Source organism: Danaus plexippus, chromosome 2 (assembly GCF_018135715.1).
Source record: "Danaus plexippus chromosome 2, MEX_DaPlex, whole genome shotgun sequence".
Taxonomy (NCBI): Eukaryota; Metazoa; Arthropoda; class Insecta; order Lepidoptera; family Nymphalidae; genus Danaus; species Danaus plexippus.
In genome coordinates, this window is record NC_083537.1 from 7,480,695 (window position 1) to 7,500,195 (window position 19,501).

At 32.5% G+C, this 19,501-nt stretch overlaps 2 protein-coding genes across 9 annotated transcripts in view; one reads left to right on the forward strand and one right to left on the reverse strand.

Annotated features, from left to right (window-relative positions):
* Positions 1 to 19,501, reverse strand: part of LOC116779858 (uncharacterized) — a 178,955-nt gene that overhangs the window by 131,005 nt on the left and 28,449 nt on the right. The window lies entirely within an intron of this gene.
* LOC116779857 (uncharacterized) lies at positions 13,902 to 19,051 on the forward strand. 2 transcript variants are annotated; one of them, XM_032674360.2, is made up of 3 exons: positions 13,902 to 14,033; positions 14,232 to 14,443; positions 14,827 to 19,051. In XM_032674360.2, the coding sequence occupies exons 1-3, from the start codon at positions 13,976 to 13,978 to the stop codon at positions 15,106 to 15,108; spliced, it is 552 nt and encodes a 183-aa protein (XP_032530251.1). In that variant the 5' UTR covers positions 13,902 to 13,975; the 3' UTR covers positions 15,109 to 19,051. The 2 variants fall into 2 exon arrangements, with proteins under 2 accessions (XP_032530251.1, XP_032530252.1); XM_032674361.2 differs by having other exon boundaries at positions 13,984 to 14,097.

A 19,501-nucleotide genomic window follows, 5' to 3' on the forward strand; every position in this document is an offset into this window, starting at 1 on the left:
GAGGTGTGGGGGTGTTCGGGGGTAGAGTTTCCACGGCCGAAGAGCGTCGCTCACCTAATGAAGTGTTTCGCTTTGACACGCGTGTTCGTTAGCAGACCACTTCAGCGATCGCGACGAGCTGTGTTCAGATGACAGCTTCCTCAAATTTACCACTTAAGTGGCGTGCAATGGTACTGCGCTCGTTAAGTAGTCTGTTACTTATCAATGTTTGAGATATTTACTTATTAAAGTTAATAATAATGACTCATTGATTTAGCGTTTCTGTAACAAAATTCCTTATTTTCCTTTAACGTAAAGCCTCTTCATTGTAAATTAATATCATTCGTAAACATTTATGTGTCCCGTTTCGACTACATTTATTTGTTATCATTAGGTAATTAGCCTTATCCAGACGTATATGATAAATTGTTGTAACTAAACGTGTTCTAGTTCAGCAATAATACGTGTGATCAAGTCATTACCTGCGACTGATAGCACTGGTGGAAGTAAAGCTTTTTGATTCAATGGAGACTTATTGTTTACTAAAAATAGCATTTTCAATTTTCATATTCATTTCCTACGTTTAAATTATTCTTTTAATTTCCAACGGCGGTATTTTCTGTGACAATTAAACTTCATTGTCCAATATCTAGTGTAATAAGTATTTATTTTTCAATATAAATAGGTAATCATCACTATAATTTTTGTTAACTTGTTTGTTAGTAATAATATAAGTTTATAATTTATATTAATAAGCGAAATATAGTTTTTTTTATAATTACAATAATTACAATTTGTTAAAAATAATGCTTTGAAGAAATAAATAATTAAATTGAATTTATGTTAAATATAACAATGTATAAGAGTGTTTCCTAATAAAACTGTGTATTATATATAATGAGAAAGAATAATTTTATGCGCGCTTTCTGTCTCGCTTACATACATACATACTACTATCAAAATCTATTAATGTTATTTTACTCATAAGACAGCTGAAAATAACTTATTGCTGTTTTGAGACAGTCAAGTGATCTTATAAGTAATGTTATAAATAATTATTTTTGTATAAAAAATATATATATAAAATAATATTATTTTTTTGTAATCTATGCCAAACACTAAATAATTTTGAGGAACAAAAATTACAGGGCGATCAAATTTACATAAATATAATTAATAATTGTAACATATAAAATGAAAGTTATATTTTATAATAACTCATACATATAACGACATCTTCAGTTCTTTTAATTAAATTAATTATGAAATGCAAAATAAATTATTAGCTTAATACGACATAAAAACTCTTTAATGTGTATAATTAACAAAAAAAAAAAAAACGAGAACGTTCTTTAAACATTCAACTTTCCTAATTGTAGCGAGATTTACGAGAAGTAAGTTAAAAGTTGGCTGAGAAAAAAAGCAATTATACTTCCTGTTTTACGGAGGTGAGGAAGCATATTAAAAAACTTGAAAGCGATGTCAGCCCTCGAGACTGGAGAAGACACTGATGGCTATTAATTAGAAGGGTAAATGAAGATATTCCATTATTTCTTGCATCCCGACTCTTGTTTTTACACTTTGGAATAAATAAATTTGTATCTTAAACGTCATTCCCACTTTAAGCTTTAACTTTACACTGAGCTGTTAACGTGGAAAATTATTTTAAACAAATATTGTAATAGTTCTATTATATAAATTCAATAACTAAAACCTCTATCAATTAAAATAGACAATATAAATTTTATCAGCAATACAGCCGTTTATTAAGCAATCTCATAATCAAATGCTGCAGTTTGTTAACAAGGTGCTAACTCTAGAATTTATGTAAACTGCTCAGAGCTCGTTGAACTTATCTGAGATTAAAATCAGGCTCTGTTACCGAGGCCGAGGTAGTCAGTAGGCGCCGGCAATCACTCCTCTGGGAGTCCGCTTTATTTTGTGGGATCTTATCTTTACTTAACACATCTGCATATTCATTGTGTGATCAATCAAATTATTGTTTCGGTGACGCCGATTTTGTTGCATTAATATAGATTAGGAAATAGGGTGAACCACCCAAGGCTTACATTTTAAAGCATTTACGTGTAAGCAAAAATTGCTTCTGTAAATTATATTTCTGTCATGAACTCAATTATAATCAGAAAATAATTTATTTCTCTCGAATTTTTAATGATCGAAAATATTTTTTTAATAACCATATCGAATTTTAGTAAATGGACCGCTTGCATAAAAATATGACGTACCTACTGTCGGTACAGCTGTTTTAAATGAATGAGAACCTCGGAAGCAACCATTGAGCGGATTGTAAGAGCATACTTTAATAATTCACCTGACATCCTGCCCACCCATCGGACGAAAAAGGATCTTTGTTTCTGGATCCATTCACAGAACTCCATCATTGATTGTTTTAAACAGACATCGTGACGCCGACTTCAAACCGTTTCGAACGAACGATATACTAGTATTGTGTTGCAAAATCTCGTTCGGTATGGGCTCTATCAATCAGCGCTGGACCCCCGGGGCTCGTTTCCGACCAGGTGTCTTTTTGGAATGCATGCCGAAATGCGCTTTAACTTGGATTGCAGAAAAAAATTGTCTTTTGTGCGATTCTGGGTACTGTGCTCGTTCGCAAGTACGTCAGGTAAACGTGTATGTTTTATATATTATATAATATATTATAACGATACTTGAACAATCACAAGTTATTTTTGTTATTAATAAACTTGTTAAGGATATGAGTAAAACAAATATGTAAAATTTGTATTAAAATATGTTTTTTACTTCGTAACGTATAAGACATTTATTTCAAGTAACTTGATAATAAAACATTTACAATTGATATTAAAAATTTTAATCGAAACGGAGTCATAAAACAATCGAATCACTGTCGTGTTTTTGTGGATTGATTAATGTTATAAAAATGTGAAATTCTTTAAACATGAACAACAGATGTTTTTAATTTTTATATTGTTTAATTGACTGTACGCCCAGCTGCATAAATCCTAGCCCACCTCGATACTCACAAATCTAAAAATACGACCTGTCGTAAAAATCAATGAATTACGACACATCGCTGACAATTGTAAAGCAATTGTCGATAACTCCGCAGGACATAAAATTTAACTTTTATAGAGTTTTTAATGACAAACCTTAGGGCTATAGGAATAAGAGGCAATATCATTGAAGTCTTATAAATCATTAAACCTGAGATACTTTTGCAGGTAAATGTGGGTCATTCCAAAGATATTTTAGATTTTTCTATGAATGAAATTTAAAGAATGAATATAATTTCAAAGTAACAATGGTAAGAATTTAAAAAAAGCGAAAGTTTTTCAATATTTTAAACATTACGTAGTCTATAATAAAAAGAAAACTAAAATAACAAAAATATACGAATATGCATTAACTATATTATTATATTTGTAAAATAAAATGTAAAATCATTATACACTATTTGGTTAAAAGAAAAACAGACCCAAATATATATATTTCAAAATATATATTTATTCTGAAATGTACATAATTATTCATATTCAGCTATGATAATCGTTTTAATTCAGTTAAATAAAACTGCTATTATCTTTTTTGTAGCGCTTCCAATTATGTAACTTTATAACGTAATTCTGTACTCTTGTGGGTAAATAAATACACCTATGTGTTTGTACATACATCATAATAACAAAAAGGCTCAAATTTGGTCAGCTTTTATTTATGAAAGAAAAGTTCATAAGAGAATCTTGTGAGAAATTCTAACTTATAGCACCGATCAACTCGCTTTGCTGTAGTGTAGTGAGTTAAGATTCAAACACCAAACCTTATTGATACCGGTTTGAACGTTTGAGCCCAGGTGATTTACTTTTAATAAAAAATTACATTAAAAGGGCTCGTAAAAAAATATATCAATTGTAATATCAACTTTTAATGGATTACTTTTCAAAGGACTAAAAATTTAAATAATTTTAGTCATCCCAACATTTGTTTCTTAATACAAGTGTTATTAATATTGACTTAAAAACTTTAAATACAAATTTGCTGAGGTCTCTCGATTTTGACACAGAGATCGCTGACGTGCAAGCATACAATCGCTAATAGTATCAGAGATGGATAATATTATATTTATTTATTTATATATTATCATTATCATCATCATCAGCCTATCAGAGCCCACTGCTGAGCAAAGGCCTCTTCTCACATGGATTAATCACCACGCTTGCTCAAGATTGGTTGGCGATTTCAATCTTATAATTTGAAATTATAAGACCAGGTTTCCTCACGATGTTTTCTTTCACTGTCCGTCAGTGGTGTCTAAATACTCTTAGAAAGTACATATGACTCGGAAGAGATCACATTGGTACTTGCCAGGTTTCGAATCCGCGCCCTCAAGTATGAGAGACGGGCCTTTAACCTCCAGGCCACCACGACTTATATATATATATATATTATAATAATATTTTTCTATCTTCTTTATCTTCAACTCTAATCTCACACTATCTCCATATGAAACAATATAATTTTAAACTTCATCTTTCCCTTGTTCAATAAGCTCGGTTCTCTATGATTGGCTCTGTTCATTATTATCTATAAATAATAATTCACAGATAATATAAAAAATAAGTTAAGTTTAATATTCTCACTTTGATACTTTGATTCTAAAATTATTATTATTATTTTGGCGATAGTTTTTAAAATAAAATAATTAATTTAACGTTTTGAGAGAAAAACATGTCAGAAATTTTGTTCACAAGTAATTTGCGTATTTGTCACATGTCTTATTTAATTCCATTATGCACTAAATTCAGTTTCACGTATGAAAATCTCGTATACAATTAACAAGACTCGCTTATGTTGGATGGTCCTAAGGTTCTATGCCCGGCTGAACAGATGACTGCAAAACTCCTGTTTACTTGGTAAAGGAAACAAACTAAGAAAACCTCCATATGTCCTTCAAAACTGGAACGGGGTAGTGGGTAGAAAAAAATGACAGAGGATGTGATTTCATCACATACGAATACATTGTGTCAAGTATGTATGTACAGCAAACTCTATGAATTTTCTGTAAACAATCGTAAAAGAATTTGGCTTAGGGTCACTAACTGCCAGCGATGGTACCTTCGGTCATAAAACAAACAATAACTCCTCCTTTATGGTCACTGCTGTTCGAAAGAACATTTAACAATGGAGCTAACACTAAATCAATACCCGCGAAGATTGCAAGAATAGAATTTTGTGGATGCCATTGTGATCGGCCACGTGGGGCAGGTGTTGAGCACGCGCACAGCTGCCTAGCTTTCGGCTTGTGCAAGATGATAATCTTTTTTTTTTCATTAAATAAGAAATCTTTAGGTTTGTCGCACTCATGTAAGGCCACCTCACAGCTGACGCCTGCTAGCTATCAGTCGGAAAGATGTAAAGATTTAGGTAGGTTTGAGTTCTTCACTTTATATCGTGACTTTTATATATTTTATATACTTAAAACAAGAGTTTATTTTCTTTGGTGTTCGTAACCCAACCCAAAATTAAATTATCTAACAAAAAAACTTACCACCAAAATTCGTAATCGAACGAATTATCACTTATTAGTCCCTTTCATATATGTATATCATGTAACATTGTTATTACGAAAAACGCTGGAAAGAAGTTATAAAAATCAATAACCAGTTATATGTAGCTCACTTATCGTAACATAACACAAAAATATATTCAAGAGGCATCTCAATACGCTGTATAATAGAGGCATTTGTAATAACGCGGGCTGGGTCTTAGACGGGGTAAAGGCGCGAATCATGTTAAGCCATTAGAATAGGTGCGCGACAGGAATACGCGGTCGCTATTGCCTCCGATATCACAATGAAACACAAAACGCGGCACTACAAAACGATTACCCTCTCGCCTGTGAGAGGCTCACATGCTTTGAATGTCGTTATATCAATCACATCCCGATTGCTTGATAGGCAAATATCTTTAGCGAGTTGTTATTATACTTAAAACTACTGCTCCAAAACGTACGAGCGTAATTTTAATCAGATTCATTAATACATTTCAATTAGACGGATTTATGTCACGGCATAACTGCTTTCGTAAATTAATTAACTACTTAAATGACATCCATTCGTCTAATTCAATTGATTTATATTGTTGAACAAAAATTCCCTCCAAGGTTCATATTCCTAGGGCGGGTTCGACACCGTCTGACGTCTTATCATGTTTTCAAGGTGCGTAGTATAGCCGTGGAAGTATTTCAAATCAGAACGGGAAAAGGCGGCGACATACAGGCAGTAACGAGTAACGTGAGATGCATGCCGGTTGTCGCTCATGTGTACATTCCATAATGTACATCTGAAAGGACCGCTTATTGAGTCTTTCACCCTGCATCATTACTAATCATTTTGAGGAATCCATAAAGGACCCATCGGTATAGCTACATCTTTTCAATGACAAGAGTCCTAAAATGATTAAAAAAGGTCTTTTGTTTTTCTTTTTTTTTTTTTTTATTCAGTGGCAGAATAAAATTAAATTGGTTCGTTCGTATACAGTTAGATACATAGACCGATAAAGAGCCATGCTGTGAGCTGAACTACTGGGCATATGATTTAGTTGGAGTTTTTTTTTAACTTAATATATAAGTAGAACAAAACAGCTATCTATCCAGACGTGGTGCGTCAGAATCTCATTAAATATATGTAATATTTCGGAATGCGCGCGAGCAATATGCGACGTATGTTCAAATACGTTCCGAATATCCGCAACCACGAATCCCGAATGCCGAAAAGCCAAATGGTCGACCCGCTCTGTGACATATTGGAATGTGACTCCATTTATCCCCGCTTCCTATTGGAATCCGGAGTGACGCGGCAAATTGAAAATTGCGGTTCCTATTTTTGGCGTTATTGATAATGCCACTTGTAACATCCGCGACAGAATTCCGAAATTGAGTAATAATCGGGCATTGTGAATATAAAATAGCACCCATTGCAGCAAACATTACTTATTTTTGTGTGAACGTATTGTAGCTATCGTAAACACGGTATCCATAAATGTTACTGATATACAATTGGTGCGGTTTCACAGCATCCAAGCGGCACGCATCGCACGTCAAAGCTCGGTCCTGGTCAACCCTTGCTATTAAATCACATTTTGACAAGCGTACCGTGAAAAATTAATCGAGTGTCGTCGAGTGAGCGGGCAGAAAAAATGAAAACATGATGGCATTTCGGTCCCCGGAGCTAGAAAGGTCAGGCGGGCAGCCGCTCGTGAAATGTCTCGCCCCCTGGACATTACCGGCTATAGGGGATGAGGTTCATGGGGGAAGGGGGGAGGGAGATGGATCGCTTGCACTTACTAAATATTTTCATTATTGATTCCAACAAAAGATCGTGTCTTCCTTACCTTTTGTAAACAAAAATATAAAAATATTCAGTCTTCAAAATTAATGAATGCTGCTCGCTTTAATAAAACGTACAAACAAAACATTCAACACCTACCTCAGGTACGTTTGTGTTTTTTATTTAGCGTCCTAAATAACTTTGCAAATTCGTTGACATCTTTAAATAAGAATTTAATCAGATGTCTGTTTTGAAACGCAATTTTTTTTATTAAATTTTTTATCAATTTCTATTGACGGACTTCAAATAAATGTATCACGAATATGAATGAACGTAAAAAAAAAGAAACATTTGTATTTAACTTGTGAACATTAAATGCTAATAACACGGATTTGAACAATGGTCAAAAATGAATTACAAATATCAATAGTGCTCCGACCGCATACGCAAAATTCTTAACAATCCACCACACATACGTGAGTGATAACATTAATTAGTGTAATAATTCACATTGTATAAACGGGATTCTACAATCATAGGGCGACACACCCCTTGATAGTTATCATTAATACTTATCTAACACGATATAATGCAATTAATCCCTCTAACTGTTTTACGTTATCGTGAGAATACGCACTTGTTAAAAAATAAAGATACGTATTAGATGGCAACATCCATCATCGCCGTCAGATTAATGTTGTGATGTATGTGTTCGGATACAAAAAATATGAAAGCAACGAGAACACGGTCAATATGGAACTATTCTTTAAAATAAACAACTCGATCGCAATTATGTAATGGATTTTAATTGTATTTTGAACATTTTAAACTGGATATTTAGACGCGAAATTAAAGCAACTAGGATAAGCAATGATATAAACTAGTAATTAAGCGAAGAAAAACAGTAGTCAATTTACCTACTTGCGAAGATTGCGAATAGCAAATTCGTATTAATAATATAAACTAGCCACAATAAGCAATTCTAGTCATACATCGTAATTATTGCTGCAAGCGTAATTCAATTAATCGGTAACTTTACACGAAGCCCACGTCCCTAATAAGCATATTCTATGACCATCAAATTTCCGCGCGAACGAGCACATAACAATATCCGACACTAATAAAGGTCTCAATCCTTTCAGCTGTGGCAATATTGTGTAGTCTAATTGGCATTAAAATTCGAAAAGAACTGAGGTAACCCCAAATAAGCGCTTATCATCACATCAGTGAACTAAACCGGGAGCCGACAGCATCCAAGGGATGCACCAAATTAATATTATACACCCCCAGGTATTGTAATCATAGTTATCGCTTTTAGGTAAGCGATTACACTTTTAATGGACAGAAATGTTTACATATAATCAATTCATATTAATTTTATACGTAAAACGAATAACATTTAAACCATACTGTATATTTTCTCATAAAATATATTTGAAAATAGATTATTAAATATTTATGTATTATAAATAAATAAAATAACTTAATTTTATTAGTGATCATACTGTATAACTATTGTAATGGCGTTACCTAATATTTGACGTAATCTTGATAATAGTTGTTTGTGGTACACTCGGTTTCCAGCGTCATAACTGTGTTTTATATGGGTGGATGCTGTTCAATTATTTTGATTAAATTATTATAATTAATAAAAAGGAGACTTTCAATTTAAAATCAACCGACATTTTCGAACGTATCCTTTTTATATTGCACAAAAAAAAAATAATTTACGCCCTTCAATTGTGCGAAATAAGAAATGTAAACAAATAAATATTTAAATCGTCTCATTCTAAATATTACGAAATCAATGTCCGCTCGTACGGAGCTGTGGGGTGGGAGCCCTCAAGGGACGCCGCATATTATAACTGAGCATAATATCTGCGTCGTCACTCAAGCGCAATAAATACCTAAATAAAGCGCAAATAATACCCAAATCGCTCATCAGAGCGGCCGAACCACCCCAACTATAATTATCTATAATCACGACGTACCCCGTCTGTAATCATCGCAAGGCACTGCACTATATTGATCACAATTATTATAAATTCGTACATAACATTCAATACATATCTGCGGTCGGGAGTCATTTTTTAATTTCCAATATTATGATTTATGCACTGAAATGTCACATGTTTCGGGCTTTTTTTCAGGTCATAAATTATCGGGACGGAGAGCCGGTTCGACCCCGACCTCCAGTCGATTAAGCATCACTAGGTCTTCCTTCAATTTCATATTTATAAACGGGGATTACGCAAAAATGCCAGTGTAATGGATCACCTACAGGACTTAGGCCGGGCGGGGGGTGGGAAGGCAAATTTTGGGGCTGGAGGGTGCGGGGAGTGCGGGGGGTGCAAGGGTCTGATCGTCGGACTCATCCATCACGAGGCTCACGCATGTGAATTGGGGCGTTTTATCAGAGATAGCCGTGGATGGATCGCGGATACCTATTTAAATATTTCGTCGTTTAACGACGGTCCAGCAGCGGTACACAAACATTAGCCAAATGCTACACATCATCTCAACACCTGAATATTTTAGACATACATTATATATGACTTATAGTTTCTTTTTCCATCGCAGCCTTTTAAATAACACTATAACTATTCAAGGTTAAGTTTAAATTTTCTCAACTATCTCGATCTTTTTCACGATCTCGTTATTTGTCGTACACTCCATTTTTACTATGGAATATTCCTTTATCTTTTTTTCTAAGAACTTTAGAGGAAAAAGGAAGCGATAGTAATTTGATGTGAATGAACTGTTTATTATACGTAAGTGTTTTTAAAGTACATAATACCTTTTATTAGCAACAAAAACAAACGATACATCTGTAATAAAAGAGAACTAGATGGTGACTACGTAAAATTGCAAATTGAGTCAAAAAAAGCCCAACTATTGTTTATTGCAAAATAGTCTTTAACGATACTGTAATATGATAGGATTCACTAAAATCGTATTCCGGACATGACGCGAGGAGTCTCAATTGGTCGCGTTCATTTACCTGTCACTCTGTCATGACTCGATTTGTAAACACACGGAGTGATAAAACGTGGACAAACACAATTCTAAAAAATATATATAAACTTAACTTTACTACATAAAACAACTAAAAAATATCAGCACTAATTATGATAATATTAAATAAGAATGATTTTAAATATATATGTGTTCAAAAAATCTAAATGCTTCATTTGGTCTCTCTGACAAACGTACTCACATATTTCCAGCACACCATTCTGGCATTTATATTATTATTATTTTTTTATTATTCCATGTACGAAGGTTTACAAATGAGTAATTTAAAACTTAAAAAAAAATCTTAACATTTGGTGAGTGTTTCGAATCGATGAAAGGAATTAAAAAAATCGCTGCAGCTTCCAACAGAATAGAGCACCGTGTATCTGAGGAATTTGAAGAGAAGACGCCATTTCACCAGCTCGTCGTGATCGACGCTGCACCACTCGTTTGTAACACATTCGATATGCTGTATCGATTCAAATTATATTAACAGCTTCATTTCATACTCGCCTTTCATATTTCAACTATACTAAGATACATTTTCGGTATACTAAGACACATAAGTTGTGACAAAAAGAAAATACACGTTAAAGATAAGGGATTGCTTATTAAAAATTAATACCTTTTTATCAAACTGTGCCTATAAATATAACCACTTTGGCATATTTCATTTACGTAAACTTAGATGTACCTGTGTGAGCCACTTAATCGTTTATGAAATGAGTTTGAAAGGTAGCTTGGTAACTCTCTAAAACCTATATTAATTAAACGACTAATAGAAAATCCAAATTTATTAATAAATACAATGAGGTGACCATTTTTCTAAGAATTTTGTCTATTCAAATCATACAAATAGTCCATTAATAAAAATTTTATAACTAACGAATTTTGATTAATAACAAAACATAAAATAATGAAATGTGGATTAATGACACTAAAAGATTCTAGTTATTAAAGTTAAACATTTATTACATGTCGTAATTTTTTTTCATCCATCTATTGCATGTCGTATTACAGCCGGACACGTAGTAGGGTCAAAATGAAAGGCGATCAGAAAAGCTCCCAAAGAAAATATGACAACACCAACAGCCCGCATTAGCTGACCGTCTAAAGAGTACCTATGGGCAAAGTGAAAATAAAATCTAGATTGTTGCGTACTGTTCGATTTTCTATCATTCTCATTTTCCAATTACTAGTGAAGATTAAACAAAAAACATCCTTTTAATGTTATTAATATAAATTCTATAACTTATAAGAATATTATTGTTAGTAAAATAAATTCGCTACAATTAACCTAAAACTCTTAGTTTTATGGATTTATAAAATCAAGATCACATGTTATCGGAACTAAAATATTTCATTTCAATTGAGATAATCTTACATATTTATACATTACATTTTAAATGTTTAATAACCAAATCGTTTTACTACTTAGTAAATTATAAGAGTAGAAATACTTAATACAAATAAACTAACTGTATTAGTCCATGAGTTTCAGCCTTTGTTATAATCTATGTTATTCTAAAGTATGGGCGATAGTTACATTCTAACGACAAACAGTTATCTATTTAAACGATCCTAATCAATCGTTATGAAATCAAATTAACCATATAATTATCAAAATAAATGCCATGTAAGTATCAATTAGCCACAAACGGGAAGAACATGATGCTATAATCGTAATCGGTAATAGTCGATGATATGAATATTGAACCCAAACAAGACGTCGTGCGTCGCCACAACCGCCCTTGAACTGAGCGGAGGCTCTGTCGGAGGCTGCATGCGCGAGGCGGGACCTGCTCGGCCAATCAGCGCCCCTTCACATTTTTCAGCCCCCGCCCGCGTCGCCGGACGCTGCCCAAAAACAAAAGGATCAAAGTCGGCGAAACCTATCTCTTTCTTTGTGGGGCCAGCGAACGGGCTTCCATGAGAGGATAGATACAGTGTGTCGCGCTGGCGCGAATCGATAACCTGTACGGGGCCCCCCTGGCCCCTCACAGCCCCGCCGCTGGGCCCCCCGCCGACCGCCCGCCGGCCATTTGCACGGATGTTTACTATTATTATTTTATTGAACGTACGCTATAAGTGGCGAAATAAGAATATCTATCAAACAGAAGCCGCCATCCACACACCACCTACCGGTTAAGAAACGGTCACAGCTCGCTGAGGATTTTCTTAATTTATATATAATATACAATCATCGTCAATAATAACTATCATAATTTATCTTAAAACAAATGAGGAGTATTAATTGTAATTAATGTTAGGACATTTTATAACTACTTCACTTAGTCTAGAATCTGGAAGACTATTTTTTTAAATTAATACAATAGTAGATATCGGAAATGCGTACGTATTCACAGTCACAATGTGTTTGACTGAAACTGACATAAGAATATAAAAATAAAAGTTCGTTGACATTGGCAAAATATTCCACGACTCCAGTGCGAATGAAGCCATAGTATAAAAATATATATATACATATAAAAGTGAAACGTATAAAAATAATATAATTTTACATTTTCTATGTATTTAATTATCGCTCAGTCCTAATAATTTGGTGAAAATAAAAACTTTTATTTTTAATTATAACATTTTAAAATATAAAAATAATTATCCCGACAACAAAGATATGATTTTTCGAATTCTGTTTCTGCTTTCAATGAAACGATCAAGGAACACCCCTATTAAAAAAATCCCCGGAAACCTGGCCATTTGTAACATGGCCAGTTACATTACACGTAATATCCATAAAAAATAATTTTATAATTCGTATCAGATTTGTAATATCTAACATTTTATCAAAATTAATATCAATAATTCACAAATTGTCTAGAAATTCATTCAAAGAAACAAAAAATAAGCATTTGTTAAATAATTAAGTAATTTATTAACAAAATTCATACATAATTAGAGAAGAAACTAATGGTCTGTCCTTATTGGGTCTAGTTAGTGAAAAAATAAACTGATTCAGATAATGTAACTTGTCAGTAACTACTGATGTTTAATCTAAAAATTGCGTACATTTGTGTGTATTATAGATGTATAGTTAGCGGGAAGTAATATTTTAGCAAATTTAATTTTTATTTATTTATTTATTAAGTATTTTCTATTAAAATATATTAAAATTGTCTGTACTCATTGTTCAAAAATTAAAAAATACTTATAAATTATAAATTGTAAAATGTTATTTTGTACCAATTTTCTAATTAAAATTTTCTTTAATAATTATACTTAATTCTAAGTGATATCCACATTTTTAAAGTTTATTTTGCGAATGTTGGACACTGCCATCTATCGGAAAACTAAAAAAGTATTTTTTTATAGCGCCACCTAGTTTCTATTTTTCAAACTGCTTTTATAGATGATAACTTGCCAGGTGATCTTATTACTACATATTATTCTAGAGGGCGCTAGGTTGACACCATTCTTTATGAAATTATTATTATCGTCTTCTAATATAATCTTCTTTATATCTTATTAATATCACATTATATTATTAACTAGTGCCATAGAGACGTTTATAATACAATATAAATATTCCTTGTTTTGATGCGTAATAAACTGTTTTACCGACATTGTAACACTTCCGCTTGCCGCAAGATATCACGCATACGCAAACGCTAAGATATGTAACCAACTTCACTTTGTAAATGTTCGATCTTTTTCAACTACGTCGAGGCTTGTACTTTTTGGAGATTGCGCTTTACGGTAATTATTATTTTGCTGTTAGCAATACAGTGTTTACGTTATAAGTGTTTTTATCTAGTCAAAGGTAAGTATTTATACACTGTAACTTGATAATAAAAAAATTGGCGCGTTTGTGACTGTCAACATAGCTTCTAATCCTTCACACAATAGTTAATATGCACGTGTAAATTATATACAAAAGATATTATTCGATTACAGACATGGCTTTAACAGTCGCTCTACCTCTTGCTGGATTGGAGACAGAGAATTTTAACTCGTACAGGCATATCATAGACATAGCGGGCTTATCTCAGACGAGCCCTAGCCCATCTGTCTCCAGTGAATCTAGCGGTATTGGCTCATTGGGTTCGTTGAAGTCCGAGTCGGTAAATAACGACTCTTTACCATCTAGTCCTCACACAACAGAGAAGGTAAGTTAATCACTATAATATAATTTGCACTATTTGTTTTGCGTTCGTCCTGGCCTTGACCTCTCTATTTTCATAATATTCCGTAATGGCGAATGTCTTACGCTATCAATGTTGTATATAATACAATTGACGTGTGATAATGGAAAGATTTTAAACTTAGTTGTTTTTGTAAAATGTAATTAATTTTTTTTTGTAATTTTTTAAATTACAATGAATTTTATAGTCCCTAAATACTTATGCGTAGAGCAAATAAAACGCAATTTTTTTTTCATGCTACCTCCCTTATATCAACATATTGTGCATGTTGTGTTAAAAGACTATATTATTGAGGTATAATTTAATGGTTTATGGATATTATAACATGAAAAAATTTCAACTTTCAGAAATTGTTCGAACCCGTCGTGCAGCCACAATCACGCCCGACAGAGAAGAAGGACGATATTAAAATTATTTACGGAGGTCATGATATACTCAATTTGAATGCCAATCTCACTGATCCTCGATGGAACTATCGCGCGACGGTCCTGCCGCCGAACAACCCGGCGTTATTCTTCGCGAACAGATCGCAGTACCATCGTCTGGGACCATTCGGAACACGCACGCAGTATGTAAAAGATTCTTGCCGTATGTGTGGCTTCTCGTATGTAGTAGCCGCTACAGATTGACGAGACAACGTTTAGAAACGGAACAAAGGGTACAACTGGGATACATCAGGGTGTAAAGTTTACGTCTTGCTATGGTGCTTGTACAATTCATTTATTCCCAGCGACTTGTCTGTTATGTACGACGATCTGACATTTTAGCCTGAGATGCCAGAGATTCCTATGAGCGGGCACTATTCATTTAAATTTTATATGACGAACAATTGTTTTTTCTTACGATAGTTTTTTTTTTCAAGTCGCTGGATGGTAGCATTAACGTATAATTTTTGTGTACAATATTATTTGCCTGGATGGTCTCAGTTGTACGGATGACTGTGGAATATGCATGTGGCTATCGTCACGCCAATTCATAGAGTTACATTTTAATCGTGACTTAATACTGTGATCTTAATTTAAAAAATGCAATTTTTTGACAAATTCTGTGAAAAGCGCGACGATACAAATTTATTTCGTTTTTTTATAATTTTTTTTTTTTGTAACTTATTTAATTGTGTGATAAAAGTTAAGTTATTCTAAAACAATGCCATACGTGACGAACATACAAAAATATTGGCATTTTAAATCCCAAATACTAGGAACTTAATAAATCAGTCCTTAAATTGAAATAGAGTATAATAATTAATTTAAAAAAAAAAACATATATAACGCATTAGTTCCTCTTAGAAATATTAATTATTATTTGTTATCCAAAGAATCTTAAATATTTAACGTTTCATATAATAATTAAATTATTCAATCACAATTATATAACTCCATATTAATTGTGGGACACATCCAACGATATGATTTAAAATCATTACATTAAAGCAATATTTAAATAATGCTCTTTAAATTTATATTGAGTTGTCACCCACCATAACATAACTCACATTTAAATATTGCTTTATTATAATATTTAGGTTTTAGATATATTCCACAGTCATTGTATTTGATTGTCGATGTTAAAACCAAAAGGCTGCTTTTCGTTTATTCTGGTTATTATTATTTTTTTTAACGAGGTGGCATTAATTTATAGCCAAGCTGTATGTTAATTTGTAAGATTTAATTATGATTGTTGGATTTACCGTCCGCACTTTACATATAGTGATGACATGTAAATTAGGATATGAAAATCGATTGTTGCCCACAAATCTTACTACCTACTGTGTTAAATGCTTCAATGTTGTATATAAATGTGACTACCCATTGGTAACATAGTGGCAATGGGTCATAAGTGCATATCATCACAAATTAAAGCAGTGATTAGATATTGTAAGGTATTAGTAGTTGTTACTGAGAGGTTAAAGGTTCAAGTCAGACGCCCAGATACTGGGCTGCTAGTGAAATTATAATAAGTGTCGTTAACAGACTGGCAATATCTCTATATAAATTCATATTTAAATTGTAATAATCCATGGTCTCTTAATTTAGTCAAGATATATAAATAGTGTGAGTCTCTTGATATAATTTTAAGTGATGTGTAAAATAGTTAACTATAATAGTCTTTATAAATAATGTCCTGCAACTTTAGTTCTGCTCTGTTGTGATCAGCTTTAAATTGGAACTGATGTATTTGAATAATATTGATATATTTTCAACAAAGTTATTTTTTATATGAGGAAAAAAAATGTTGATAAGAGACAATACGGTTAGTTCATATATTATTTACAAGATTACGTAATTTGCTTCAAAAGTTTCGGCGAGTTTTCTGGAAGGGACCAAGATCCATGCATTGTTTACCACAGTTTTAGATTGTTATTAACAGTAGCGGAGCAAAATCTATCGAACACCAGTATCAGCGGTAATCATTATATGAAATGACATATTTATCACTTCCATTATCTTTTGATTCATCGCTGCTTTTATTTTAGCAAACAATAATGGGCTATGAATGTATGTAGTGTAAACAGATATTAAGAGAATAGTTAACTAAATCGTATTTATATATATAAATATATATGTATATTGAATATTTAATTCTTCGGTGAGTCATGACTGAATATAGCATAGATCTCAGAATGCAGCTTACAGTGATACTTTGCCTAACAATGAACATTATTTTGCCTAAATTTAAATACAAATATAATAACATGAGAAGTGTCCTCTGTAATGGTGTGCTATATTCACAGTCACACGCACTCACAAACGGTTGTTATGTTTACTTTAAAGGAAATGTTGCATTCAGATTATTATGTAGTTAATTATATGACAATATTATATCGAATGTAGTTCAAATGATACTGGAGGGATACGCACACTGAATGTACCAGGGTGGCTGTGGAGGCCGAGGTTCGATGCAATATTTGCATTCCAGTTCTGTTTAAGTTAGCATCCGATGGGTTGTAGTTGTTAATGATTTATTTAATCCACATTGCCAAATATGTTGGTTGTTTGTGCTTATTTATTTGAATTAATTTTTTTTATTATTATTATTATAATTATTATTACTGTTATATCGGAAATATCAATTTAGTACCTTCCATTGCTAAGTGCTCTTCGAGTGATTTTACAATGTTGATCATTTCAATTTTATGCATTTTTTTTTTATTTTTTTTTTTAAATAATTTTATTTTTGTTTAGTCAAATCATAATAATCACACACATAATATGTCGTATCGCATCAATTATGTCATCGATCTATACATATTATTTTTTTTTTATCAACGAACTGTAGTCAAATGACAGTATTTTTGTAATGAACATTGTATATGAAGGGTTTTTTGCCTCGGCGAGGTGCGAGTTTTCCTATCAACCGCCGGCCCCGACCTTGTGTATTAATGTATAAATGTTAAGCATTATGTAGGTTTAGCGAAATAGACTATCTCGGAGACATCTCCAAGTACCAAAACCATTGGTTAAATGTTCTCTTGTTGTCGTGATATAGTGCGTCCAGCGCGCAGAGCTCAATATTTTAGTAACCCTTAAGATGAAAAATTAATACCTCTTGAAAAGAATATTATTATATGTATATATATATATATCGTATTTAATGTCCGAACGACTATCACATATGTATTTCCCTGTTTATTTTGATGTGATATCATAAATGACTGATCTGAATTTAGTTTTTAAGTTGGTTATTGTAATGCAGTGCTATTTCGATTGTAATTAAGATTTAATGTTGAAAGTGCCAATGCTCGTAATTTAATCTTTGACTGTTCCTTTAATGTAGCTGTTTCTCCACACCCTCCACTTCAATATAAGCGATCGTCTTTCTTTAATGTGATTTTTTTTTTGTTTTTAATCTTCAAAAAAAAATATGTTTTAACTTCCACGTAACGTGCACAATCTCAGTAATGCTTGCAATATTATTTATAACATGTAATAAATCCTCATTATTTAGTTAGATCCAGCTTATGTATAAGAGTACAATATGAGATGTTATAACATTCTAGTATCAAAATTAACCGAAGATAATATTATTAGTTAGGTAAATTTTAACATAGCTTCGTATGATTGGGATGTTTTAGTATCTAGTAGTGTATTTATGGCGTAGTGGCAAGTGATGTCTCGTGAGTGGAATAAAAAAAATAATGTTAGTGGCAATAATACTCTATGTAAGTTCCCTGCCAAGAGACTACAGGGTCGCGACGTCGTCGCCCGTGTCGGTCCCGTCACGTTACGATCGCGTGCGTCACGACCACGACACGACCGAACGGCGACGCTCCACAAGCGAACGCTACGCACTAGGCGTTTTATTTGTTGTAATTATAATAATAGTCGTAGGTATTTGATCGTACTTAAATAATTATTCTTGCGATGCCTTAATTCTGGTTGTCAATTAGACATGTCTGCCTAGAGTGTTATCATTGTTTTTATTTATTTTAGTTTTTTGCCGTTCCGGCTTCCTCCGTGAACTTCCAGTCCAGGCTGTTCTTTTTAAATGATTTTGAGGTCGATTTATTTTTACCTAAGTGTTCTTATTAAATGTTACCAAAATGTTTTTAATAAAATATTTTTATATGTATATCTTTGTTTTTATTTCACATTTTTAAGAATCTTAACATGTAACCTTATTGCAATATAGATTTATAATAATTAACTATAACGAAATGTATGTAAAAATTTCATGACGAAAACATTCTTATCGGACGTTATAAGTCGTTCTTGTAATGGAAACTTTGGTAAACGGGCGTTAAGCCAAAACACAGTAAGATTTATTTATTCGTTTTATATGTATTTTTAACTTATTTACTTCCTGTAGTGTCCTAGTTACTCCTACATACATTTTAAAATAAACATTATGCTAGGCTACATTTTCAATGTCTTAGGTTCATTGACATCACAAAGGTCAGATAAATAACATTAAAAACATTAACGGTTTTAAGATCACGAATTATTGTATTCTTTATTATTGAAATAATCGTAAAGCGATGTACGTATAACAACGATTTATTACATCAGAGATATTTATCCA